Source organism: Peromyscus californicus, unplaced genomic scaffold (genome assembly GCF_007827085.1).
Source record: "Peromyscus californicus insignis strain IS unplaced genomic scaffold, ASM782708v3 Scaffold_12__1_contigs__length_115047231, whole genome shotgun sequence".
NCBI classification, from domain to species: Eukaryota; Metazoa; Chordata; class Mammalia; order Rodentia; family Cricetidae; genus Peromyscus; species Peromyscus californicus.
Genome location: NW_026294413.1, coordinates 87,158,484 through 87,177,807, shown reverse-complemented (window position 1 = coordinate 87,177,807; position 19,324 = coordinate 87,158,484). Strand labels below are relative to the sequence as shown.

The window sequence follows — 19,324 nt, the reverse complement described above, 5'->3', positions numbered from 1 at the left end:
CATTATAATGGGATGTCCCTGCCTCCATCTTCTGTTTTTAGCTTTTTTAAACACCTCACGATTTGGCTGACTTGTATCTCTGCTTCATCGTGCCGGGGCAACAGTTCCTGCTCAGAGAGGGGGAACTAAAGATAAGGCACGTCACTGGCACTGTTAAAATTAGTGGTTTCCATGGCCTCCGTCAGTTTAGTTGGGTTCAGGAGACATGGGGCGCCAAGGAACTCACAACACAGTTGCAGCTGCTGGCCTTGTTTGGGTAGTTCCTGTGGCAACGTTCCTCCAGCTATAACTGCCACGCTCACCATGCTGACCCCAACTTCAGGCCACAGAAGCTCAAGAGGAGGATGGTCTTGCAGCTGGGCATGGAGGCTCATGCTTTTTAATCCCAGCACTCAGAAGGATCATTTGGAGTCCAAGGCCTGTCTGGGCTGTATAGTGAATTCTACACTAGCATGGGCTACAGAACTAAGACCCTGTGTCACAAACGAAAGAAAGAAAGAAAAAGAAAACGAAAATGCATGATCAAGCCAGGGAGGAAGGCCTTTTAAAGTTTACAGTCTGTAGAAGGGAGCTGAGGTGGGTGCTGGGTGCTGTCCCTGCAGTTCAGTTCCCATGCCCTGTTCCTCTCACTGGTGGAGAGGGGGAGACACACTGCTCCTGAGCCACTTCTAGATAAGGGACTTGCGTGACAGTGTTCTATGGTGCAGAACTGACCCCACTCAATCCATGGCAAGGCAGGTTTGGAGGAATGTGAAGGAAGGAATCCAGATGGATAACTGGGCTCTGCCTTCTGCTCTCTATCTCCAGGAAACAAGACAAAGCTGACTTTACTAACTCAGCATACAGGACGGCATCATGTCTGAGATATAGCCTCTGAAAGATAAACTCACTTGGGACCAAGTCGATCAGTGTGATTTCCTGAGAATTCCTGGGCTCAATGCAGTGACTAGGGCCAGAGGGAGGGGGCATGGGTACCTTCTGGGCTGCTCAGGGCAATTGGGCTGTGTGCTGGAAGTGACTGTGTGTATAGTTGTTTTGTTTTGAGTTAAAAGTTGGCTATTTTATTATTCCTTAAAATTTCAAATTGTACAGACTGTAAACATTAGATGTCTAATTCTTAAGACAAAGCATTTTTAGTAACCTCGCTTAAAACTGAGTACAATTCTTAATTAGATATTTTATCTTAACTATAATGCAATAACACAAATAGAATTTAATAAGTAAGACTCTAATGATGAGAAACCCATAGCATTTTTCAGGCCAAAAATCAATCTCCCATTTGGGGAACTGCTTTTGAGAGAGCCCCCAGCCCACTTTGATGGGGGTACTCCACTGCCTGGGGTACCTCAGAGATGTCGAGATTCACATCTACTCATGGGGCCTTTGGAATACCATCTCCCACCACAGTAGGGCTCAGCCCCACGGCCCAAGGCTCTTCTCAAGCCCATCTCCCCTCAACCTAATAAACGGAGGGTAAGCACAAAGGCAAGCATTAAACAAGATGAACTTTTAACATGGCGACCGAAGGATGGGGCCAATAAAGCCACAGGGAACATGTGTGTAACAGATGAACATCATTCTGTATTAAGAAAACATGAAAGCTGAATCAGAGGCACAACTCATGTAGTGACAGCAGTGACCAGTCAAGCTACTCAAGGGTCCCAACCTCAGGAAGGCAGGGCTTGAAACTGCTGGGTACTTATGTACTAACCTAGTCTTTACCAGAGACTCTGAAACACCACTATTTATAATATGCTGAGCGTGACTGAAGAGGGCCAGGTCATGTACTAATGTAATGAAACCCACGAGAGATCAAAGTCCCTCTCTGGGGGAGACCAAGGCTAGGAAGCCTTTTACTTGCTTGGAATTCCCCTCTAAGGGAAAGATTTTCATTAAGTTAACAGTGCTCGGCAAGCGTCAGAAACACAGAATCTCACAGACAGATACAGGCAGAAAGAATCACAGTTCAATCCAAAAGCAACACACAGAGGGGACATCAGAGTCCAAAGGCATGCAGAGAAGCCACCAGGGAGCAGCTGGGAGACACAGGGCTGCCTCCCACGTGGCAGCGGGAGAGTGCACAGCAGGGATCCAACTGCTTACCCACTAAGGACACCAAGAACCAGGTTAAGGACGAAAAATGAGCCAAGGATGATCAGACTAACAAAATACACCCATGGCCATTCCCATCCTATTGCATCATTTACCTGTAAAATGTAAGGAGATCAGTTATCAGTAATCCATTTACTAAAGAACAGAGCCCCGGTTGCAGCTGCAGGACCACTCAGGGCTTTGGTTGAAGGTTAGTGTCCTAAGGGAAGGGCTTGAAGGAGTGGGGGTCCTTGCATTGTCTTCCCCAGGGTAGGGCAAGCCCTAAGGCTGAAGTCTTCAGGAAGGGACTCTCCAAAGTCAGCCTAGACGACTCATCTGGCTACAGTTTTGTGCCAATTAATAGGCATTATATTTGGATCCAGATCAAGAAAGCAATTATAAATGCATCTCATTTTAGGACAGACAGAAGGTCAAGCAAGGGAAATTATTTAAATCCCAAGAAACAATACTGATTAATTCATTCCTGGTCAATAATCTCTCCATGGCTCTCTTTCATGACAGCTAGTGAAGTTCCAGGAAATAGCTTGGTTTGGGAAACCTCAGCAGAAGAGAGAGCAATACAAAAGGAGAGTACCCACCCACTGGCCCCTCTAGCAAAGCCTGTGTGGTCTTGGCAACTGTCCTCAGGACTCTGCTTTCAAGATGAAAGAGATGTAGCTTACCCGCTCAATACACCAAGTACAAGATTTAGTACGAAAAATGACCCAAAGATGACGAGACTCACAAAATACACCCAGGGCAATTCAAATCCCATAGCATCATTCATCTGTAAGAAACAAGATGGGCTCATAGGCGTGGGTTAATAGGAGAATCTAACAAAGAGAGAGGGTCACATTAGAGAGAACATTCTATACATTGAATTAAACATTTACTTAACGGAAGTCAGAGACAGCAGCAGCCAGCAGACATTCATTACATATTTCCAACATACACAGGCACACAAGCATGCCTGCACACACAAAAGAAGACTCATGGAGGCTTCAGGCCAAACAGCAGGTCCTGGTCCCAGGCAGGGAAATGAGCTGAGATCTGGCTCCATCCCAGGACCCTGTCCTGACGAGCATCTTCCAGGGGAAGGCTCAGTAGAGGGTAGAGCTAGGGTTTTCCTGGATCCTCATGGCTGCTCCACCCCGGGTGTTAGCCCTAACTGCTTTTAAAATTGGGTGGAAGTCTTAATTAAAGAGTCAAGCCTGTTATATGTGACTCTATAAACTCTTGAAAAAAAAAAACCAAGAAAACAAAAACAAAACACTAGCTGGGCATGATGGCACATGTCTTTGATCCAGCACCTGGGAGGCAGATGGACCTCTGTAGTTCAAGGTCAGCCTGGTCTACACTGAGAGTTCCAGGCCAGTCAGCTAAACAGTGAGACCTGCTCTCAAAATAAATAACTATATCTAAAATAACTACCATCTATTTAAAGGTAATCATCCCATCTATCTACCCAAGGATGCCTGGCCCACCTCAGATTTGGATTATCCGCAGCCTGTGAACACAGTACTACTAAATAAACATGGAAACAAGACTATGTTTCTGAGGGTACCAGCTGCCATGTGTTTGGGATGCTTTGGGAATGGGTTTCTCTCTCAGCTGCATCCACTAAAAGAACCTGGCTTCAACTGCAGTCTTCTCCACCCCAACTCTGTGACCTGACAGGTGTTCAAAAAGCCAGAGAAGCAGCTGATTGCTCACTCAGGCATGGCCTTCTTGTCAGGGATGGTTTGGGAGTCAGCTGCTTGCACAGAGGCGTGTGATGGGTCACAGCTGGATGGAACTTTCCAGCAGCACAGGTCAGTGTTCAGTGGGACAAACTCCTCCTTGAGGAAGGAAATGTTAGCAATCAGGTAACAGAGTAAATGACTCCAGGCCCTGCTCTGCAGGAGCACCCTGACTCTTCAGCCAGTCAATAATCCAGACAGGCCAATCGCTCTTCCTGGCAGGTGCAAACCCTTAGGGTTTTTAAGCCCTGTGCCTTTTTTGCACATTATCTGCTTCCAGGTTTTAGCTTTACAAAAAGAGGCTCATGCATTTCACAATGTTTGCCTCGTGCAGAAGCCAAACAGGAAAAGGGAACATTAGAAGAAGAAGAAGAAAAAAAAAAAACCTAACATCTGTTGCTGAAGTCTAGGGAGAGGGCATTAACTCCCCTATGAAACACCTGTTCGGCCACATGAAAACCGATGTGTTTAATAGAACCCCTATCCATCTGCACATCGGCAATTAGAGGAATGAATGAGCCAGGGCCATGGCTCCAATTGTTGATCTAATTAAGTTGGATAAACTAATTTCAGCAGGAAGGCAGAGGGTAATTCTTCCAAAGCAACTACACCACCAAACTTATTTAAAAACCCACATGCAGGGGGATGAAACAGGCTGCCTGGTGTGGCAGACAGAGCTTCGGCCTTGGATCGACACCTGGGACAGCCATTTCTAGCCTCTGCTGGAGCAGGGTGTGTACATGGCAGAGGAGCGAGTGACCTAGGGCAGGGCTCTCATTAGACACCTTACTCTTGAGACTGGCCAAGTCTGCTGACCAGGCCATCTGCCCCACCTGCCCTCCTGAGGCCTCAGCAGCATCGGAGGCAGGCTATGTGACAGCTGCCGCAGGAACGTCTCATTTAAGAAATGAAGACGCCTTTGAATTTCTTGGGAGGTAGGTGCTTTGCAGACTCGCATCTTCTCAAGTCACTGTCACCCAGAAGGACAGCTGAGGAGGACTGAGGGGAGGCAGGAGCTAGGCACAGCCAACTGGAGCATCTCCTCTCTTTGCCAGATGAGAAGAAACTTAAGCTCTCGGGCCAGTCTTTCTCCCCACACACCTGCTGCAGAGCTGAGTCCTCAAAGCTTATCATACACATGGGGTCGGGGGGGGGGATCACAACTTCTGGGCTGTTTCCCCAAATACCCACATGGAAGACATTATCTGCTCAGGGCTGCGTATCTGTCTGCATGTTCTTCATCAACAATGAAGATAACCAGCATGAAAGAAAGCACTTCAATTTAGATTAATTTTTAAAGTATTTATGTCAGTCTCATCATAGAGAGCCACCTGGCACCCAAGACAATTTCCTATTTCACTTCAGTTTTCTCTTATTTTATTTATTTGTTTGTTTGTTTGTTTATTTATTTGGTTTTTCAAGCCAGGGTTTCTTTATGTAGTTTTGGTGCCTGTCCTGGAACTCACTCTGTAGCCCAGGCTGGCCTTGAACTCACAGAGATCCTCCTGGCTCTGCCTCCCGAGTGCTGGGATTAAAGGCGTGCGCCACCACTGCCCGGCTTCTTCTTCTTTTTTTTTTTTTTCCTTTTTTTTTTTTTTTTTTTGTTCTCTTATTTTAAAGGCTTAACTGCCCATGTATGCCTCAAGTTAAAGGAAAGCATAAGGGTTTTTGGTTTTGCTAACTCTCGGAAAATGTTGGAGTGCCTCAGAGCATAGACTGTGGGAAAGGCAAGCGTGGCTGCTTGGGCAAAGAAGAATTTCCCAGGTGCTTTGACTGAGAGGCGCTGTCAGGGGATTGAGTACTTCTAACTGAGGTCTGTCAGCCAGCACCTCCACAGCCCTGTGCACCCCTGAGGAAAAAGCTTGGTGCTAACAAGAGGCTATAGGGGACTCAGACAGCACTCTCCTAAAACCAATACTTTGACATTAATTTGCTACATTCAAAACATTTCCTCTGAAGCAAACAAATAAACAAAATCCTCAAAGTTGAAGGAAAAAAGAGCATGTCTATAAGAGGCTAATTGTGCATCTTGTAGACAAGGACATCAAAACCCAGAGGGATCCAGAAACCTGCCCTGTCCAGCTCTTTCTCTGCCCTGCACAATTGTCTCTATGGACATCTGCGGGAGCTGAGCAGCACTTTAAATACGTTTGTGGAGCTCACTTTATGAAAAGTCTACAATATATTTCCCCAGCAGCAGTTCATGATCCCAACTCCCCACATCTCCAAATAGCTCTGCTCCAGGTGTGTGCCTTTGTGCACATCCCTGTCCAAGACCCTGCCAGACATTTGCCAGAATCTCTTTTGAGAATTATGACCTAAGTGCACTGAAGAACACAGACTAAATATAAACTTGTCTAGATGCAAAGACTTTGTCCACCATATACAAAACCCTCAACATTGAGAAATTGGTTTTTCAATTGAGATTTGAAACTGAATTTCCTCTCTCTTCCAAGAGAGTAGATAAAAACACTCAGACACAGCCCATCTACACCGGTGAGGCAGTGGGCTCAGTCCAGTGGGTTCACGAGTGGCAACAGTCCTGTGTATTTGTTGAGCACTCACTTTAGGCTGGGCTTTGTGCTGGACAGAGATGTTCTGTTCTAGGACACAGCTGTGTGGCTTCCAGCTGACTGTGGCCCATAAAGTATTAGGAAAGTTTAGTTCCTTGGCTCCTGCCTATCTTTATGATGAGCTAATAAAAGCAATCAACAAGTGATTAAAAAATAATCCTGATGTGTTTCAGACAATAAGGTCTTAAAGAACACTCTAGAAGACATGACTCAGCTGCCCTCTAGTGTTACAGAAGGATCCATAAACCACTGGCAAGTGGAAGAATAAGAAGGAAAGCATACTGGGTTCCAGTCTAGGCCAGCTGCCCCTCAACTGTGACCTGAAGGCCAAATCTACTTTTATATGACTCTCAAAAGCTAAAAACGGACTTCATGTTTTTCAATGGTTGTGGGCATGGGGGTAGATACAAAGGAGAACTCTCTATGATATGTGAAAGCCATAGGGAATTCAGATTTCAGGGCCCTTAAATGAAGTCCAGCCAAGACAGAGCCACATCTATTCAATTATGCTTACTCCATGGCTGGCTCCAAGCTCAATAGCTAAGTTGATGGCTGGGATGGCGATCACATGCCTGCAAGGCCTATCAATTTACTCTTAAGCCCCTTATTAAAATGTTCACAGATCCCCGCCCTTAATCAAAGACTACAACACTTGTTGGAAGACCCTGGGGATGCTCACGGGTTTCTTTATACGGCACTGTCTCCATCTTCAAGATTTCAGATCTGCTATGAAGTGATAGAGACTAGAGTAACATTGAGGAATTACATGTGCTCCCCATCATAATAAAGGTGTTATGTAATTCAGAGGCTGTAATTAAATTGTCCAATTATTAATTATGTTATTGTCATAGCAACAATAAAGATCATTTCATCATCACAGGTGATACTTAAAAGTTCTAAAAAAAATAATAAATGGAAACTGGTGTTTCTGGGTGCATGATGTTTTCTCCTCTTCGGTCACACACTCCTGAAATTTTCTCTGCATGGTAACAGGACAATTGCTGTGAGAGAATTGATGTGCAGAAATATAAGATAAACTAGAAAATTGTCCATTAGTCAAGGCATGTTGGATCGTCATCTGGCAACTCACCAGGACAATAGAAAGAAGACAAGGCTGAGACAGTCACAGACTTTTACTTCTTTTAAAAAATGAAAAAAACTGTTCTCTCCTGTTCGGGGGAGGGAAAAGGCAGAGCTTGGGCTTTGGGGATGATGTGCTCTATTTATCAGCCATTGCAGGGGAAGGTTGGGACTGAGGTTTTGCTCTGCTCAGGAGCTGCAGTTTAGGGGACAGGAGTGAAAGCCAACAGTTCACCCAACGCTGGAGCTCTGTGGCTGACAATGCCTGTCCTTTCTCTCCATGAGAAGGTACTGCTTGTGGCTATAATTAACATTTGTGTCTACAGAGACACATGCACAGTCACACACACACACACACACACACACACACACACACACACACCTACAACAATCAGAAAAAGGGATGAAGGACAGGCTACAGCAAGTTGGTGATGCTCATTCTCCACTTAACAGAATATACAGTCGACCCTCAGTATCTGCAGGGACCAGCCACAGCCAAAGCTGCTGAAGCCCCTTCGATAAAACAGCACAGGGTTTGCATATGACCTATATCCACATGCCCCCATATTCTTTAAATCATCTCAGGACTCTGTTTAATTCCTAACAGCATGTGAATAACCATTATACTATTGTTTAGGGAGTAATTACAAAACAAGCCTGGACATAGTCAATGAGGATGCTTTTTTCCCCTAAATTATTTTCAATCGGCATTTGGTTCAATCAGACGTGGATTGAACCTATGGATGGAGGATCCGCAGATACGGAGGGCCGGCTGTATAGGACCGCCTACAGTCTCACAAGCATAGTGTTCACCGGTGAAGGGAAGCAAACCCATGGCTAAGCATCAGATGGTGCATTCTCTGAAGGCAGAGAGTGATAGGAAACCTTGTCAAGTTTAGGGTTTAGAAACTATCAGAAGCCGCTTCTCCGTTTCTAAGCCTTTTAACCAAGAAGCTGCCTAGTCAAGAAATACTGTTAATATCCTCTAATGCAGTGGTTCTCAACCTTCCTAATGCTGCGACCCTTTAATACAGTTCCTCATGTTGACCCCCCCCAACCACAAAATCATTTCCTTGCTATTTCCTAACTGTAATCTTGCTACTGTTATGAATCACAATATAAATAGCTGATATGTGATGCCCCCCCGGGGGGTTGTGACCCACAGGTTGAGAACCACTTCTCCAAACAATTAACAATTGGACTACTAGTTTGACAGGATTTGGATTTGGGCTCAAAATCTACGTGCTACTGTATTTCCCAGCAACTCATCTACTATGGGGTAAAAATTATTTCTACATTTCTGTGAGCTTTAAAAAATCTGCCTGTACACAAAGTCACCTGGGGAAATGGCTGCTGTACTTTATTTACAGTCAACCTTCCTGGCTCTGCCAATGAGAGGAGTCAAACCCTAGTCACCAAGAGGTTAGTCACCCGTTTGAGGGTCAACCAGCCCTACACTTTGACTCGTCTACCATTCCTGCCAGAGCGCTTTGGCTCAAGAGAGTAAGAGAGAGAGTGTGGAGGCAGGACTTGCTCCAGCCTGGCTGACAGTGATGCTGGGGATACGGGAGGGAAGCGGAAACGGAGAAAAATTAATGGTGAGCTGTGGTCTCATAAAGTTATGGATGCATGAAAGGGGCCTGGCTGTGTTCCCCACCTTCCCTTTAGGATCTAGTAAAATAACTGCCTTTATGTATAGACTGGAGTCTAGGCGCCTCTTCCTTAGGAAATGTTGCTCTAGATCGCTCAGTTTAATCAGGACAGCCAGGGCCTCCAGAGTTCCCAGAAGGGATTAGTGGGCAGGAGCAACCACAGGTAAGAATAAGTCCCCCAGCAGCACTGGGGAGGTGAAGGCCTCCAAGGCCAGGAGCTAACGCCATGCAGCAGCCTTCCAGTGCTGGGGCAATCCGTTAGGGCAGGGGGAGGGGCTCACCAAGTGAAGAGAGGGCCTAAGTCTGCTTCCCTTCACAAAGAACTGACCTCCAGAGCTCCGTTCTCAGCCAACTGCTCTCACCAAGGGAACAACATGCCGTGAACGCTCCTTGAGCTGCTTACCCAGTAGAGCACATCTGTCCAGCCCTCCATGGTGATGCACTGGAACACAGTGAGCATGGCAAAGGCAAAGTTATCAAAGTTAGTGATGCCCCCATTGGGGCCCACCCAGCCACTCCTGCACTCCGTGCCATTGGCGGAACACTGGCGTCCATTCCCTGAGAACGCACATGGAGCTGGGTCCTCTTCAGCTACGATATCTACGGAGAAGGAAGCAGAGGACCATTCAGAAGGGAAATACCAGGACTCTTGCTAACCCAACACCAGCACCTTTACCACCTCAGAATCTCAACTGTGCCCCCGAGCTCCACTCGGAACAGCCCCTCGCCAGTGGAGTTCCATTTCCTCCGGACACCCACCACCCATCACTCTGCACTCACATCTGCAGTCCCTTTCCTGGGCTGACAGAATGGTGTTTCCTGCTTTGCCCCGTGCAGGCTGCCCATCTTATCTGCTAGGATACATTCCATAGGCAATCAGGATGGAAAAGGAGAATAAATTCCCATTGACCCTCAACACAATTCACACACAAAGGGAGAATAGATGGGAGGAAAAGGCTCAGGAGACCAGCACCTCCCCCAAACCAAAATGTTTTCATGTTTGGTTAATAATTGCTGTCGCTACTCACCTGAGTCAGCAAAAAAACATGTTTTGTGCATTTTTCCAATAAAAAGTTCCAATCCTATAATAGCATAGATGATAATTACAAATAATACCAAAAGGGCTATGTGAAGGAGAGGGACCATGGCTTTTATAATGGAGTTCAGAACAACTTGTAAACCTAGGAGAAAGAAAAATCCACTTGTGAGTTAGGAAGACACTTCAGATGTATCATAAATATAATCCCGAGAGATGCTTGCTCTATTTATGACATACAGCACTAAAATGTGGAGCTATTTCAAAGCTGCTAATTAATACTAAGCCTAGATATGAGATGAGATAAAAAGAGACTCTTAAAGATCATTTAATCCAACTCCTTCACTAGACAGCGATGAAAAACTAAGGCCCAGAGAGGAGTAGCCAGTAATAAAATTATTTATTCACTTATGTATTTTTTTATATCCATTTAACAGGACCACCCAAATATGCAAAATATGGGGGGTAGCGCTTTGAGTAATATAAAGATGAATTGTACAAAGCCGCTCTCTCAAAGAGGTGACAGTCTAGAAGGAAACATAAGAATTGAACACAAATTACTCTCAGGTAGCATACAAACACTGTACGAGAAACAGCAAATGGAAAATTAAAGAGGAATATGGCACTGGCTCTGAGCAGGGTGAGGACAGAGGACCTGAAGTAGTTTCCCTCTTGTCTGGGCCTGAAGATGGACACCCACAGGGAGGCTCCGGCAGAAAACCCAACAGGGAAGTAAGCAGTGTACAGTGTGAGCTGGGGTGGGGTGTCATCCCAACTAGTCATAAAGGCCATCAGCAAAGAGGTCACAGCCATGCTACGCTGGGTTTTGAATCTGGGTTTGGAATCAGACCTGAGTCCGCCAGCAAATGGTGCCTCAGGGAGAGCAAGTGGACAGCAATCAGCTTAAAAGGCAGAGGGGCTTCCTGGCTCAGTGCTTAGCAGCTTACACTCTCCCCACCACTCAAACATCAGCTTCTACATGGTTACTCGCTCCTTTTCTCTTTCTTCCCCTTCTTATTTTCCCAAGGTTTATTCAAAGACAGAAAGAAAGAACAGAAGACGCTAAGCTACTTAGAGTTAAAACAAAGCAGCAGCCGGAATAAGGCAAGAGAAAGAAAAGAAGCCCTAGCAGCTACAGCCGCCTGTCTCCCCTGGTAAACGTGTGGGAAGAGGCAGGGGACAGGCAGGACGGGAGGCTGACAAGGGGTCTTCAAGCCCAGCAAGACCCTGTCTCCATAAAGCTTTCTTTGTGGGTAAAATTCGAGGCCTGTCTTTAAATGTTCAAATGGTTTCTTTTGAAAACAAGACTAACAAGATGATTTTTTAAAACTTTTGTCTCTTGCAGGCAGTAAATGGGGGGCGGGGAGCATTGGCTCCCATATACATGGGCAGAGTCTCTTGGCTGCTATTCTGACGTTTTTTTTTCTATTTTTCTGTTTTTAGACACGGATGAGGCCATTCTAAGGCACTCTCAAACTCTGCTGCAGCGAGCCATTTGTCTCGGGAATGTATTTATGTTTAGCGGAACTACTGTGTTTCAGATCGGCCAAACTCCTGAGATAACATCGCGTTGTATCACAAACTGAGCACATAGGCTTTCATTACATTTAGTTCCTTAGGACGTCATCAACATGCACACAGGGAAGGCATGAGAAGGCTGCCATGCCTGGGCGAGGAGTCCTTGGTCTGGCCCTGTGCGGCTTCTCATTGGCTGTGAGAGTTCAAAAGTCACTGCCTCCTAATTGGCCTCCCTGAGATCCTCCGAAAGACAGTGAGAACCAGCCAGAGGGTCTCCGGTGCTCTTTCCCATTTTTATGGTCTTGGATTCTAGTTTTGTTCTTTCTTTTGTTTAAGACAGGGTCTCACTATAATGCCCTGGCTGTCCTGGAACTCGCTCTGTAGACCAGGCTGGCTCCAAACTCATGGAGATCTACCTGCCTCTGCCTCCCGAGTGCGAGGATTAAGTGTGTGCACCGCCACACCTTGTGCCCTAGATTCTGATAATTTTTTGATGTGCTGGTGGGAAGGCTCCACGGGTAAATGAGTTTGCTGCCAAGCCTGATGATCTGAGTCAAGGTAAAACGGAAGAAATGACTTCTTCAAGCTGCCCTCTAACCTGCACAGTGTGTGCCATGACACACACGCATGAGGACGTGTGCGTGCCCGCGTGTGTGCGTGTGTGTGTGTGTGTGTGCGTGTGTGTGTGCGCGCGCACAGATAACAAATGAAATACAATTGAAAAATAGTTCCACATGACTCAACTATGCCCCTGTGGAATGCACTTGTTTTTCCCTTAAGGACTATCTACTCGGGTGCACACGAAAATTATATTCTGTGAAAAAGCCTCAATCTTCAGGAGCGAGAAGACAATGCTTTTTAAGTATAGCCAAACGTTCCCGGGCATTTTCAATGATTTCAGGTGCTGGAGAAGAAATCACCAAGCCCACATCTGAAAATAGCATGGCCTGTAAGTCCCCATTCCTCTCTCCCAAGCCCATTTGGATCTGAGGCAAATACTGCCTGACAAATCAGCTGAATGACAGGCTGAAGGTCAGAGCCTCATTTCTCTCTGGTGACCCGTGAGAGAGTAAGACACAGACCAGCACAAACTCAAACAGCCTTGTGTCTTAGAGGAAGGAAGAGCAGAAGACCGTTCTGCAGAGTTTGTGGAGTGCTAACCCTTCTGTAGAAACCTCCTTAGCCCTAGGAGTCAAGGCCAAGCCTGGCCCGTTCTGAGAGTTTTCACTGGCAGGGGCCTCTCATACACACGCGAGCCACAGTTCCGTGTCTGCACGCAGCACACGCCAGAGGCAGGCTGTCCTGCCATTTGCTCTTGAGGGGAAAAAGGCTGTCATGGTTACTTTGAAATTAGATTAAGCTGTGACAACCAAGTCTGAAGGAGCATATTTGCTCACCAAGCCTCTCATTTCATCATGTTACACTTAGCAGTGCCAGCCATTGCCAAGGTATTTCTATTTCTCTCAATTGCTTCCAGACAGCTCTGTGGTTTTTGACTTGCACTGATCTTTTTCAATGAAAATAAATGAACCATCTGGAAAAATAAGTACACTTAAAACACCACTTCCTACATTTTAAATGTTAAATTTGGAAATGTAGTATTTTTTTTTTCCAGAGGAGTTTGGTGCGTTCTCAGTGCCTAAAGTTTAATAAAACTTCACGAAGACAGTCTGGGAGGAGAAGAATCAGTGTTCTGATGACTTTATGAGCTGTGGAAAGCGGGTGTAGCCAGCAGCCCTGTATCCTTGCTCCAGCTCTGAGTAGCCCACCCCCTCAGAAGCACCAGTGCTAGCACAGGTATGAGTACACTCTCAAGGCCCCAGAAAATACAGTCTTACCAACGGCAGAGCTTGTGAGGCAAAGGCCAAGCAGGCTTCCTCAGGAAGGAGCTTCCCTCCCAACCCAGGTGAGCCTCAACATGCCCAGAGTCAGAAGGCAAGCAGGGCCAGGCACTGATGGACAGGGTAGGGTCTACTGGAAGGCACCAGTCCCCCTCACACTCCTGCTAGGGTCTTCCTTCACGGTCTTGTGGGGCTCTCATAACACCATCACACAGGGCAGTGCTGCGCTCTACACACAGGTGTGCAAAGTGGCAGGTCCGTTCCTCTTCTCAGAGAGGGACGGGTGTCATCACGAGTGGTGGGGCCCATCGGGGTCTCCAGAAGTCCAGCCCCTCCCCCATCGCTCCCCACTCAGGGCCCCTGCGGCTTCAATACTGCTACCACTTCTAGGTGAGGCAGGCTTGGGAAGAAAGCCACAGGGCACCATCAGAGTTGCAGAACTGGACGGGAAACTGGGAAGTCCGGGCCTCCTCCTGCCACCCAGCCTCTCCTCATGAAGAGACTTCTGAAAAGCCATGGCAATAAGCACCATCCGTTCCTCTTTCAGGAACGTCCCAGGCAGCCACGGGGATGGTGCGAGTCCTCCGGCACCAAGGAAGGCCTACTGCAGCTGGGCCCCTACCAGGCACAGGGCAACTCACCTCGGAGCACCAGCACCGTTTCCTGATCCTGAGACCCGCCCCGCCCAGCAGGGGAAAAGCAGTACTTCTAGGGGGTAGGAAGCAAAGGTGCTTACTGGGCACTCCTGATACAAGTCGCAGTGGTCTTAGCACTCGGAAGGCACGGAGGGCCTTGACGTCAAAGCCTCCCGATTTGCCACTGGAGTGGTTCCCGCCCTCTGTTTCTTTGGTTAATTGTTCCAAAATTACACTAAACAACCTGGAAGAGGAAGGAGAGAAACACGTGTTAGTCTGTCATCCAGGTAAGCCACGCGGGGTGATGACAGCAGTTATTTTTGAACAAGCGCGAATTCTGGGCGTCGGCGTCGAACTAAATACAAGGAAGCTAAAGGCCGAGAGCCTGGCCACGGAAGCCCAGCCTGCCCTGCTGCCTGCAGGACCTCTGACAGGGGCTACTCAGACCTGTGTTCATGCCAACAAAGCAACCAGAAGCAGGGGTTCACTGAGGCTCCCAAGAGAACAAGGGGCACCGCCTTGATGACAATGGTCTCGGTGGCCGCGCTTCTGAGCCCAAACTGTACTTCCCACCCGCCACTCCGCCCACCCTCACAAAAGCCCACTCCCACGGCATCGCCGAGACCCCGTGACACACGTGTGGAAACCAAGCTGGCAGGAAAGGCTCCTCTGCCCAAGGGAGGGCCACCAGGGGCAGAGCTAAGGTTTGACTCCAGGTGCGTTGTTGACGAGGCCAAGATGTAGGCTCCATGAGGGCGGTGAGTTTTCATCTGTCCATTTCGTCTGTTTTAGCTCCGTTCCTAAAACAGCTCCTGGCACATCCGAAGTGCTCAAGAAATGTCTGGACAGCCAGACAGACGGACGACTTCGAAGTCCCACGTCTTAACGTGTTACACCCGCCACCTGCGGCCTCATTGAGGTATTTGTCAAAACACAGTGAATCACGGATAGATGCCAGGGAGCTGTGGCGTGCAAAGAGTTATCTAAGGGAAGGCATTAATATCCCAGTTTCCCTTCTGAAATGGGAGTGATGTTGTATCTGGCAGCAAGGGTAAGTATTTTTTTCCTACTCTTAGGTTTTTCGGATAACGCTATTTTTGGACAATCTTCTCAGTTGACAGTTATTTTTGCTTTTTTAAATAAATATTTATTCTTTGGAATGGTTGCTCTTTTTTTTTTTTTCTGAGTAAATAATAAATTTGCCCATTGCAAACAGCATTAACTCTGGCCAATCAGATTGTGGGAATGATTGGCCCCGCAACAAAGAAAAGGTTTCTAAAGTTTAATTAGCAGCCAAAGCAGAAATTCTGCCCCCTCCCTGACAGGCCTCTGGGTCACCAAGACACTAGGTCCATAAAACACAGGGTGGTCTGATTGCTGGCCTGATTGGGCACAGCGCTGTGACTCAAGGGCATTTGTTTTAATAACGGGACAGCAATTAGCAAGGGCCCAGGAGGGGGAACAGCCAGGTCTCTACCTTCTCAAAGCTTCTGATGGGGAGCTAGCTTGAGTTCTGACTGAGGAAACTGATCAAGGTTAGGACAGCTTTCCTATTATGTTGGCTTTTAAAAATGACTGTAAAGTCCCTCAGCAAAGCTAATGTTAAAAAAAAAAAAATCTCTCCTCCCAAAAGCAAGTTTACAGCTTCGGAGAAACCAAGTGAAAGGAAGAAAGGCAAACTTCAAACTGCAAATGTGGAAGCCACAGGAATGTTCAACCCAAAGGGTTAGGGAAGCAACTTCTACAGATGGTGACTGAAGACACTGTTCACAAGCACGGGGTGACTGAAGACACTATTCACAAGCCTGGGGTGACTGAAGACACTGTTCACGAGCACGGGGTGACTGAAGACTGCTCCCAAGCATGGGGATTTTGCAATGTCATCTCATCCCCCATTCTTCGACAGTGTCCTTGAAAACAGGTGAAGAATGTCTCTGCTACCACACAAGAGCCTGAGTCAGAGAGACGCTTGCTGCTGCTTGTATTTGGTGTGGGTTGTGAAGCCTCTCTTCTCTGGGACTCAGTTTCCCCCTCAGTAAAATGAGAAAACTTAATCTCAGAGCTCTGCCCTCTCTGATCTCAGGTTCTACGGTCTATTCCTCTCCCGCTCCCACCAATAATAATAATAGTAGTAGTAAAAGTAATAATAATAACGCATCATGTACCTCAGCACCTGAACAGATACGCACAGGGGAAGGAAGCAGCGATATGGGGTCCTAGGTTATTATTAAAAGTTTTCTCCATGAGGAGAAAAGGACATGCCCAAACTGACCAAGACCCAGTGCACCAGAATGGGGACACCATGTTCTCCCTCACAAAAGTTTAAGTGACAAGCTTGAATGCCGAAAATATCTCTTGACTAAGAACCCAGAGAGTGGGGCGAGAGCTGATCCAGACCACGCTTTCTTTAAAGGAAGTAACTTCAGCTACCACAGGCCCCTTGGTCCTTGTGCGCTCACATTATTAACAGCTACATGCTAATTTCTTAATGTCTTTTTCAGTGGGAATATTGCCAAAAGTAACATGTCGCTATGGACAAGAGAAACAGACTGTAGTTGGAAACTGTAGTGAGTGGGAATGTGATTCAAAGACATCGTAAATGTTCTTTTTCTTTTCTATAATTTTTCTTCCGCTCTTGTCCATGACCAACCACAATTTAGTAAGAATTTTACTTCCTGGGTTTTTTTTTTTCGTGGTGGTAGGGACTGGGTTAATATTTTAGATAAATAATCTGTGAGGTTTTTTTATACTACAAAATACCATTGGCTCTAGCTCTACCTTAAGTTACTTTTATCTTTATAATCAACTTCACCACAGTTTATTTTACATATGAGAAATGCACCTGTTTAAAGTTTATGGAGTTATGACAAACACAGAAAATGCCACAAACACCCAGGGTCAAGACAGAGGATTCCAGCGTCTCCAGCTCCTCTCTCGGGCCCCTCTGCAGCCGCCCACGGCTACCACTGACGGACTACTCACTACAGAGGCCTTTCCCTTTCTAGACACTATAGAAAGGAATCCCATGGTATGCCTTTTGCTTATCATATTTTTTGAGATTCACCCAAGCTGTTACATTTGTAAGTTTATCTTACTGTTAAATAAAATACTCAATTAAGTAAACACGTCATGATATTTTTATCAATTTACCTGTTCTGTGGTATAAAGCTATTTTCAGTTTTCCTCTATTTTAAATAAAGTCATTCTGTGGACATGTGTTTTCATTGCTTTGGATAAATACCAGAAAACTAGTAATATGGTCACTTGGTAAATGCTTATAATGCTGGAAGAAGGGGAGGTGTCTTTCTAAGTGGTTTTACTGCTTCCATCTTTAGAAGTGGTATACGAGGGTTTCAATTAGCCCACGTGCTGGCTGCCATTTGGTCTCTTTACACCCAGTGGTCCCAGTAGGCACACAGTGCTGTTACTGTGGTTTTAATCAGCATTTCTTTACTTACTAACAATGTTCAGGGGCTAGCTGGCCAGCCACACTTTTTTTTTTAATGAAGATCCATTCAGATACTTTGCCCATTATGTAGTGTGCTATCTTCTTGAACAGTCCTTTATACATGCTGAATGGACATATCTGACCAAGTCCTTAGTGTATATTTTTTCCCTCTATGAATATACATTATATACTTTTGTTGTCCTCCATGAACTGCTTCTTCTTTTTTTAACATTTTCTTCACTCTGACTTTTGAAGAAAAGTTTTAAATTTTGGTAAAGCTGAATCTTTTCACTGTCTCTTTAATGGGTGCTGCTTTTGGCCTCTTTGTCTTTTGAGACAGGATCTCATGTGTCCCAGGCTGGCCTTGAACTCACTACATAGCTGAGGAAGCCCTTGATTGAATTCTGGAGCCTCCTCCACCTATGCAGGGATTTAAGGAGTTCACCCCCAGCACCTGTGCCTTAGAAATCTTTGCCTGCGTGGGAATCATAAAAGTGCTCTACAGTATTTTCTCCTTGAAATTGTGTAGTTTTAAATTGTAAATATGTGTCTATGGTTCATGTGAAGGCAACATTTACATATGGTATGAGGTAAGAATAGTCTTTCATATCAACAAACAGTTGTTTCAGCACTATTTACTGGAAACAGTTTCCTTATGCCATTGAACTATCAAGGCATCTTTTTCTCAAATCAATTGATGGCATACACATGTGTCTATTTCTAGATGCCCCTCTTTGATTCCATTGATCTTCATGCCAACTCCTAACATCAATATTGCACTACCTTGACTCCAATAACGTGGCAGCACGCTATAAGATCAGGCTCCAGCTTTGTTCTTAAAGATTTCTTTGGCCAGTTTAGAGTCTGTCTAATTTCCATACAGATGCTACAAAAATCTTGTCAATTTTCCAAAAGCCTGCTAGTATTGAAGTTAGGATTCAATCTACACCTTGATTTGGGAGGAAGTGGAAATGCTAACATTATCAAATCTTCCAACATGCGAGTGTGGTACCGCTCTCTGCTTCTTTGGCTTTTCTTTGGTTCCTCCCATGAAGACGTTGCCATTTTAGTGAGCTATCCATACCTAAATACTTCATCGTTTTCGTGCCATTGTAAATAGTAACATTTAATACTTTCGCATTCTAATTGCCTATAGCTAGTATTTAGACGTTCCTATACTTTTTTATAGTGACTTTCTATCCAGAAACACTGTTATATTCATTCAGAAAACTTGATTCTCTATGATTTTTTTAGTCTTAAATTCACTGAGATTTATTTTGTGGCCCAGAATATTACTCTCTTGGTAAAGATGTCCTAAGCATGTGAAAAGAATATGTATTCTGCTTCACTGACGGAGTTCTTTGAAAAAGTCAAGGTGGTTAGTAGTAATGTGCACCCCTTCTCCCTGTCCACTACTGTGTCTTCGCCACACTCCAGGACAGAGAACTGGGGTGCACAGCCAGACCCGCTCATCTTTCTGCTCCTTTTACAGCTCTAACAGCTTTTGCTTCGGGCATTTTGACACTCTGTTACCAGACATTTGAGCAAAGAGCGTTCTTAGATCATCTTGATAAATTCCTTTTATCATTATGAAATGTCTCTCTGCGTGTGCCCAATCACCCCTTTTTCTAAAGTCTACTTTGTTGGATATTGATATAGGCCCTCTAGCTGCCTTTTCTCTCCCTTTATTCACAAATCATTTGTCTTTTCA

At 45.7% G+C, this 19,324-nt stretch overlaps 1 protein-coding gene across 12 annotated transcripts in view; it reads right to left on the bottom strand.

Annotated features, from left to right (window-relative positions):
• Positions 1-19,324, bottom strand: part of Cacna1d (calcium voltage-gated channel subunit alpha1 D) — a 301,997-nt gene that overhangs the window by 127,659 nt on the left and 155,014 nt on the right. For 8 of the 12 annotated variants that reach the window (XM_052733754.1, XM_052733758.1, XM_052733755.1 and 5 more), the window contains exons 5-8: positions 14,267-14,409; positions 10,164-10,316; positions 9,539-9,735; positions 2,104-2,207 (exon numbers count right to left, since the gene is read on the bottom strand). In XM_052733754.1, the coding sequence (XP_052589714.1) occupies positions 2,104-2,207; positions 9,539-9,735; positions 10,164-10,316; positions 14,267-14,409 (597 nt within the window). Of the gene's footprint in view, positions 1-2,103; positions 2,208-2,774; positions 2,879-9,538; positions 9,736-10,163; positions 10,317-14,266; positions 14,410-19,324 lie in introns of all 12 variants that reach the window. The other 4 variants (XM_052733756.1, XM_052733760.1, XM_052733764.1 and 1 more) reach the window with 1 other exon arrangement.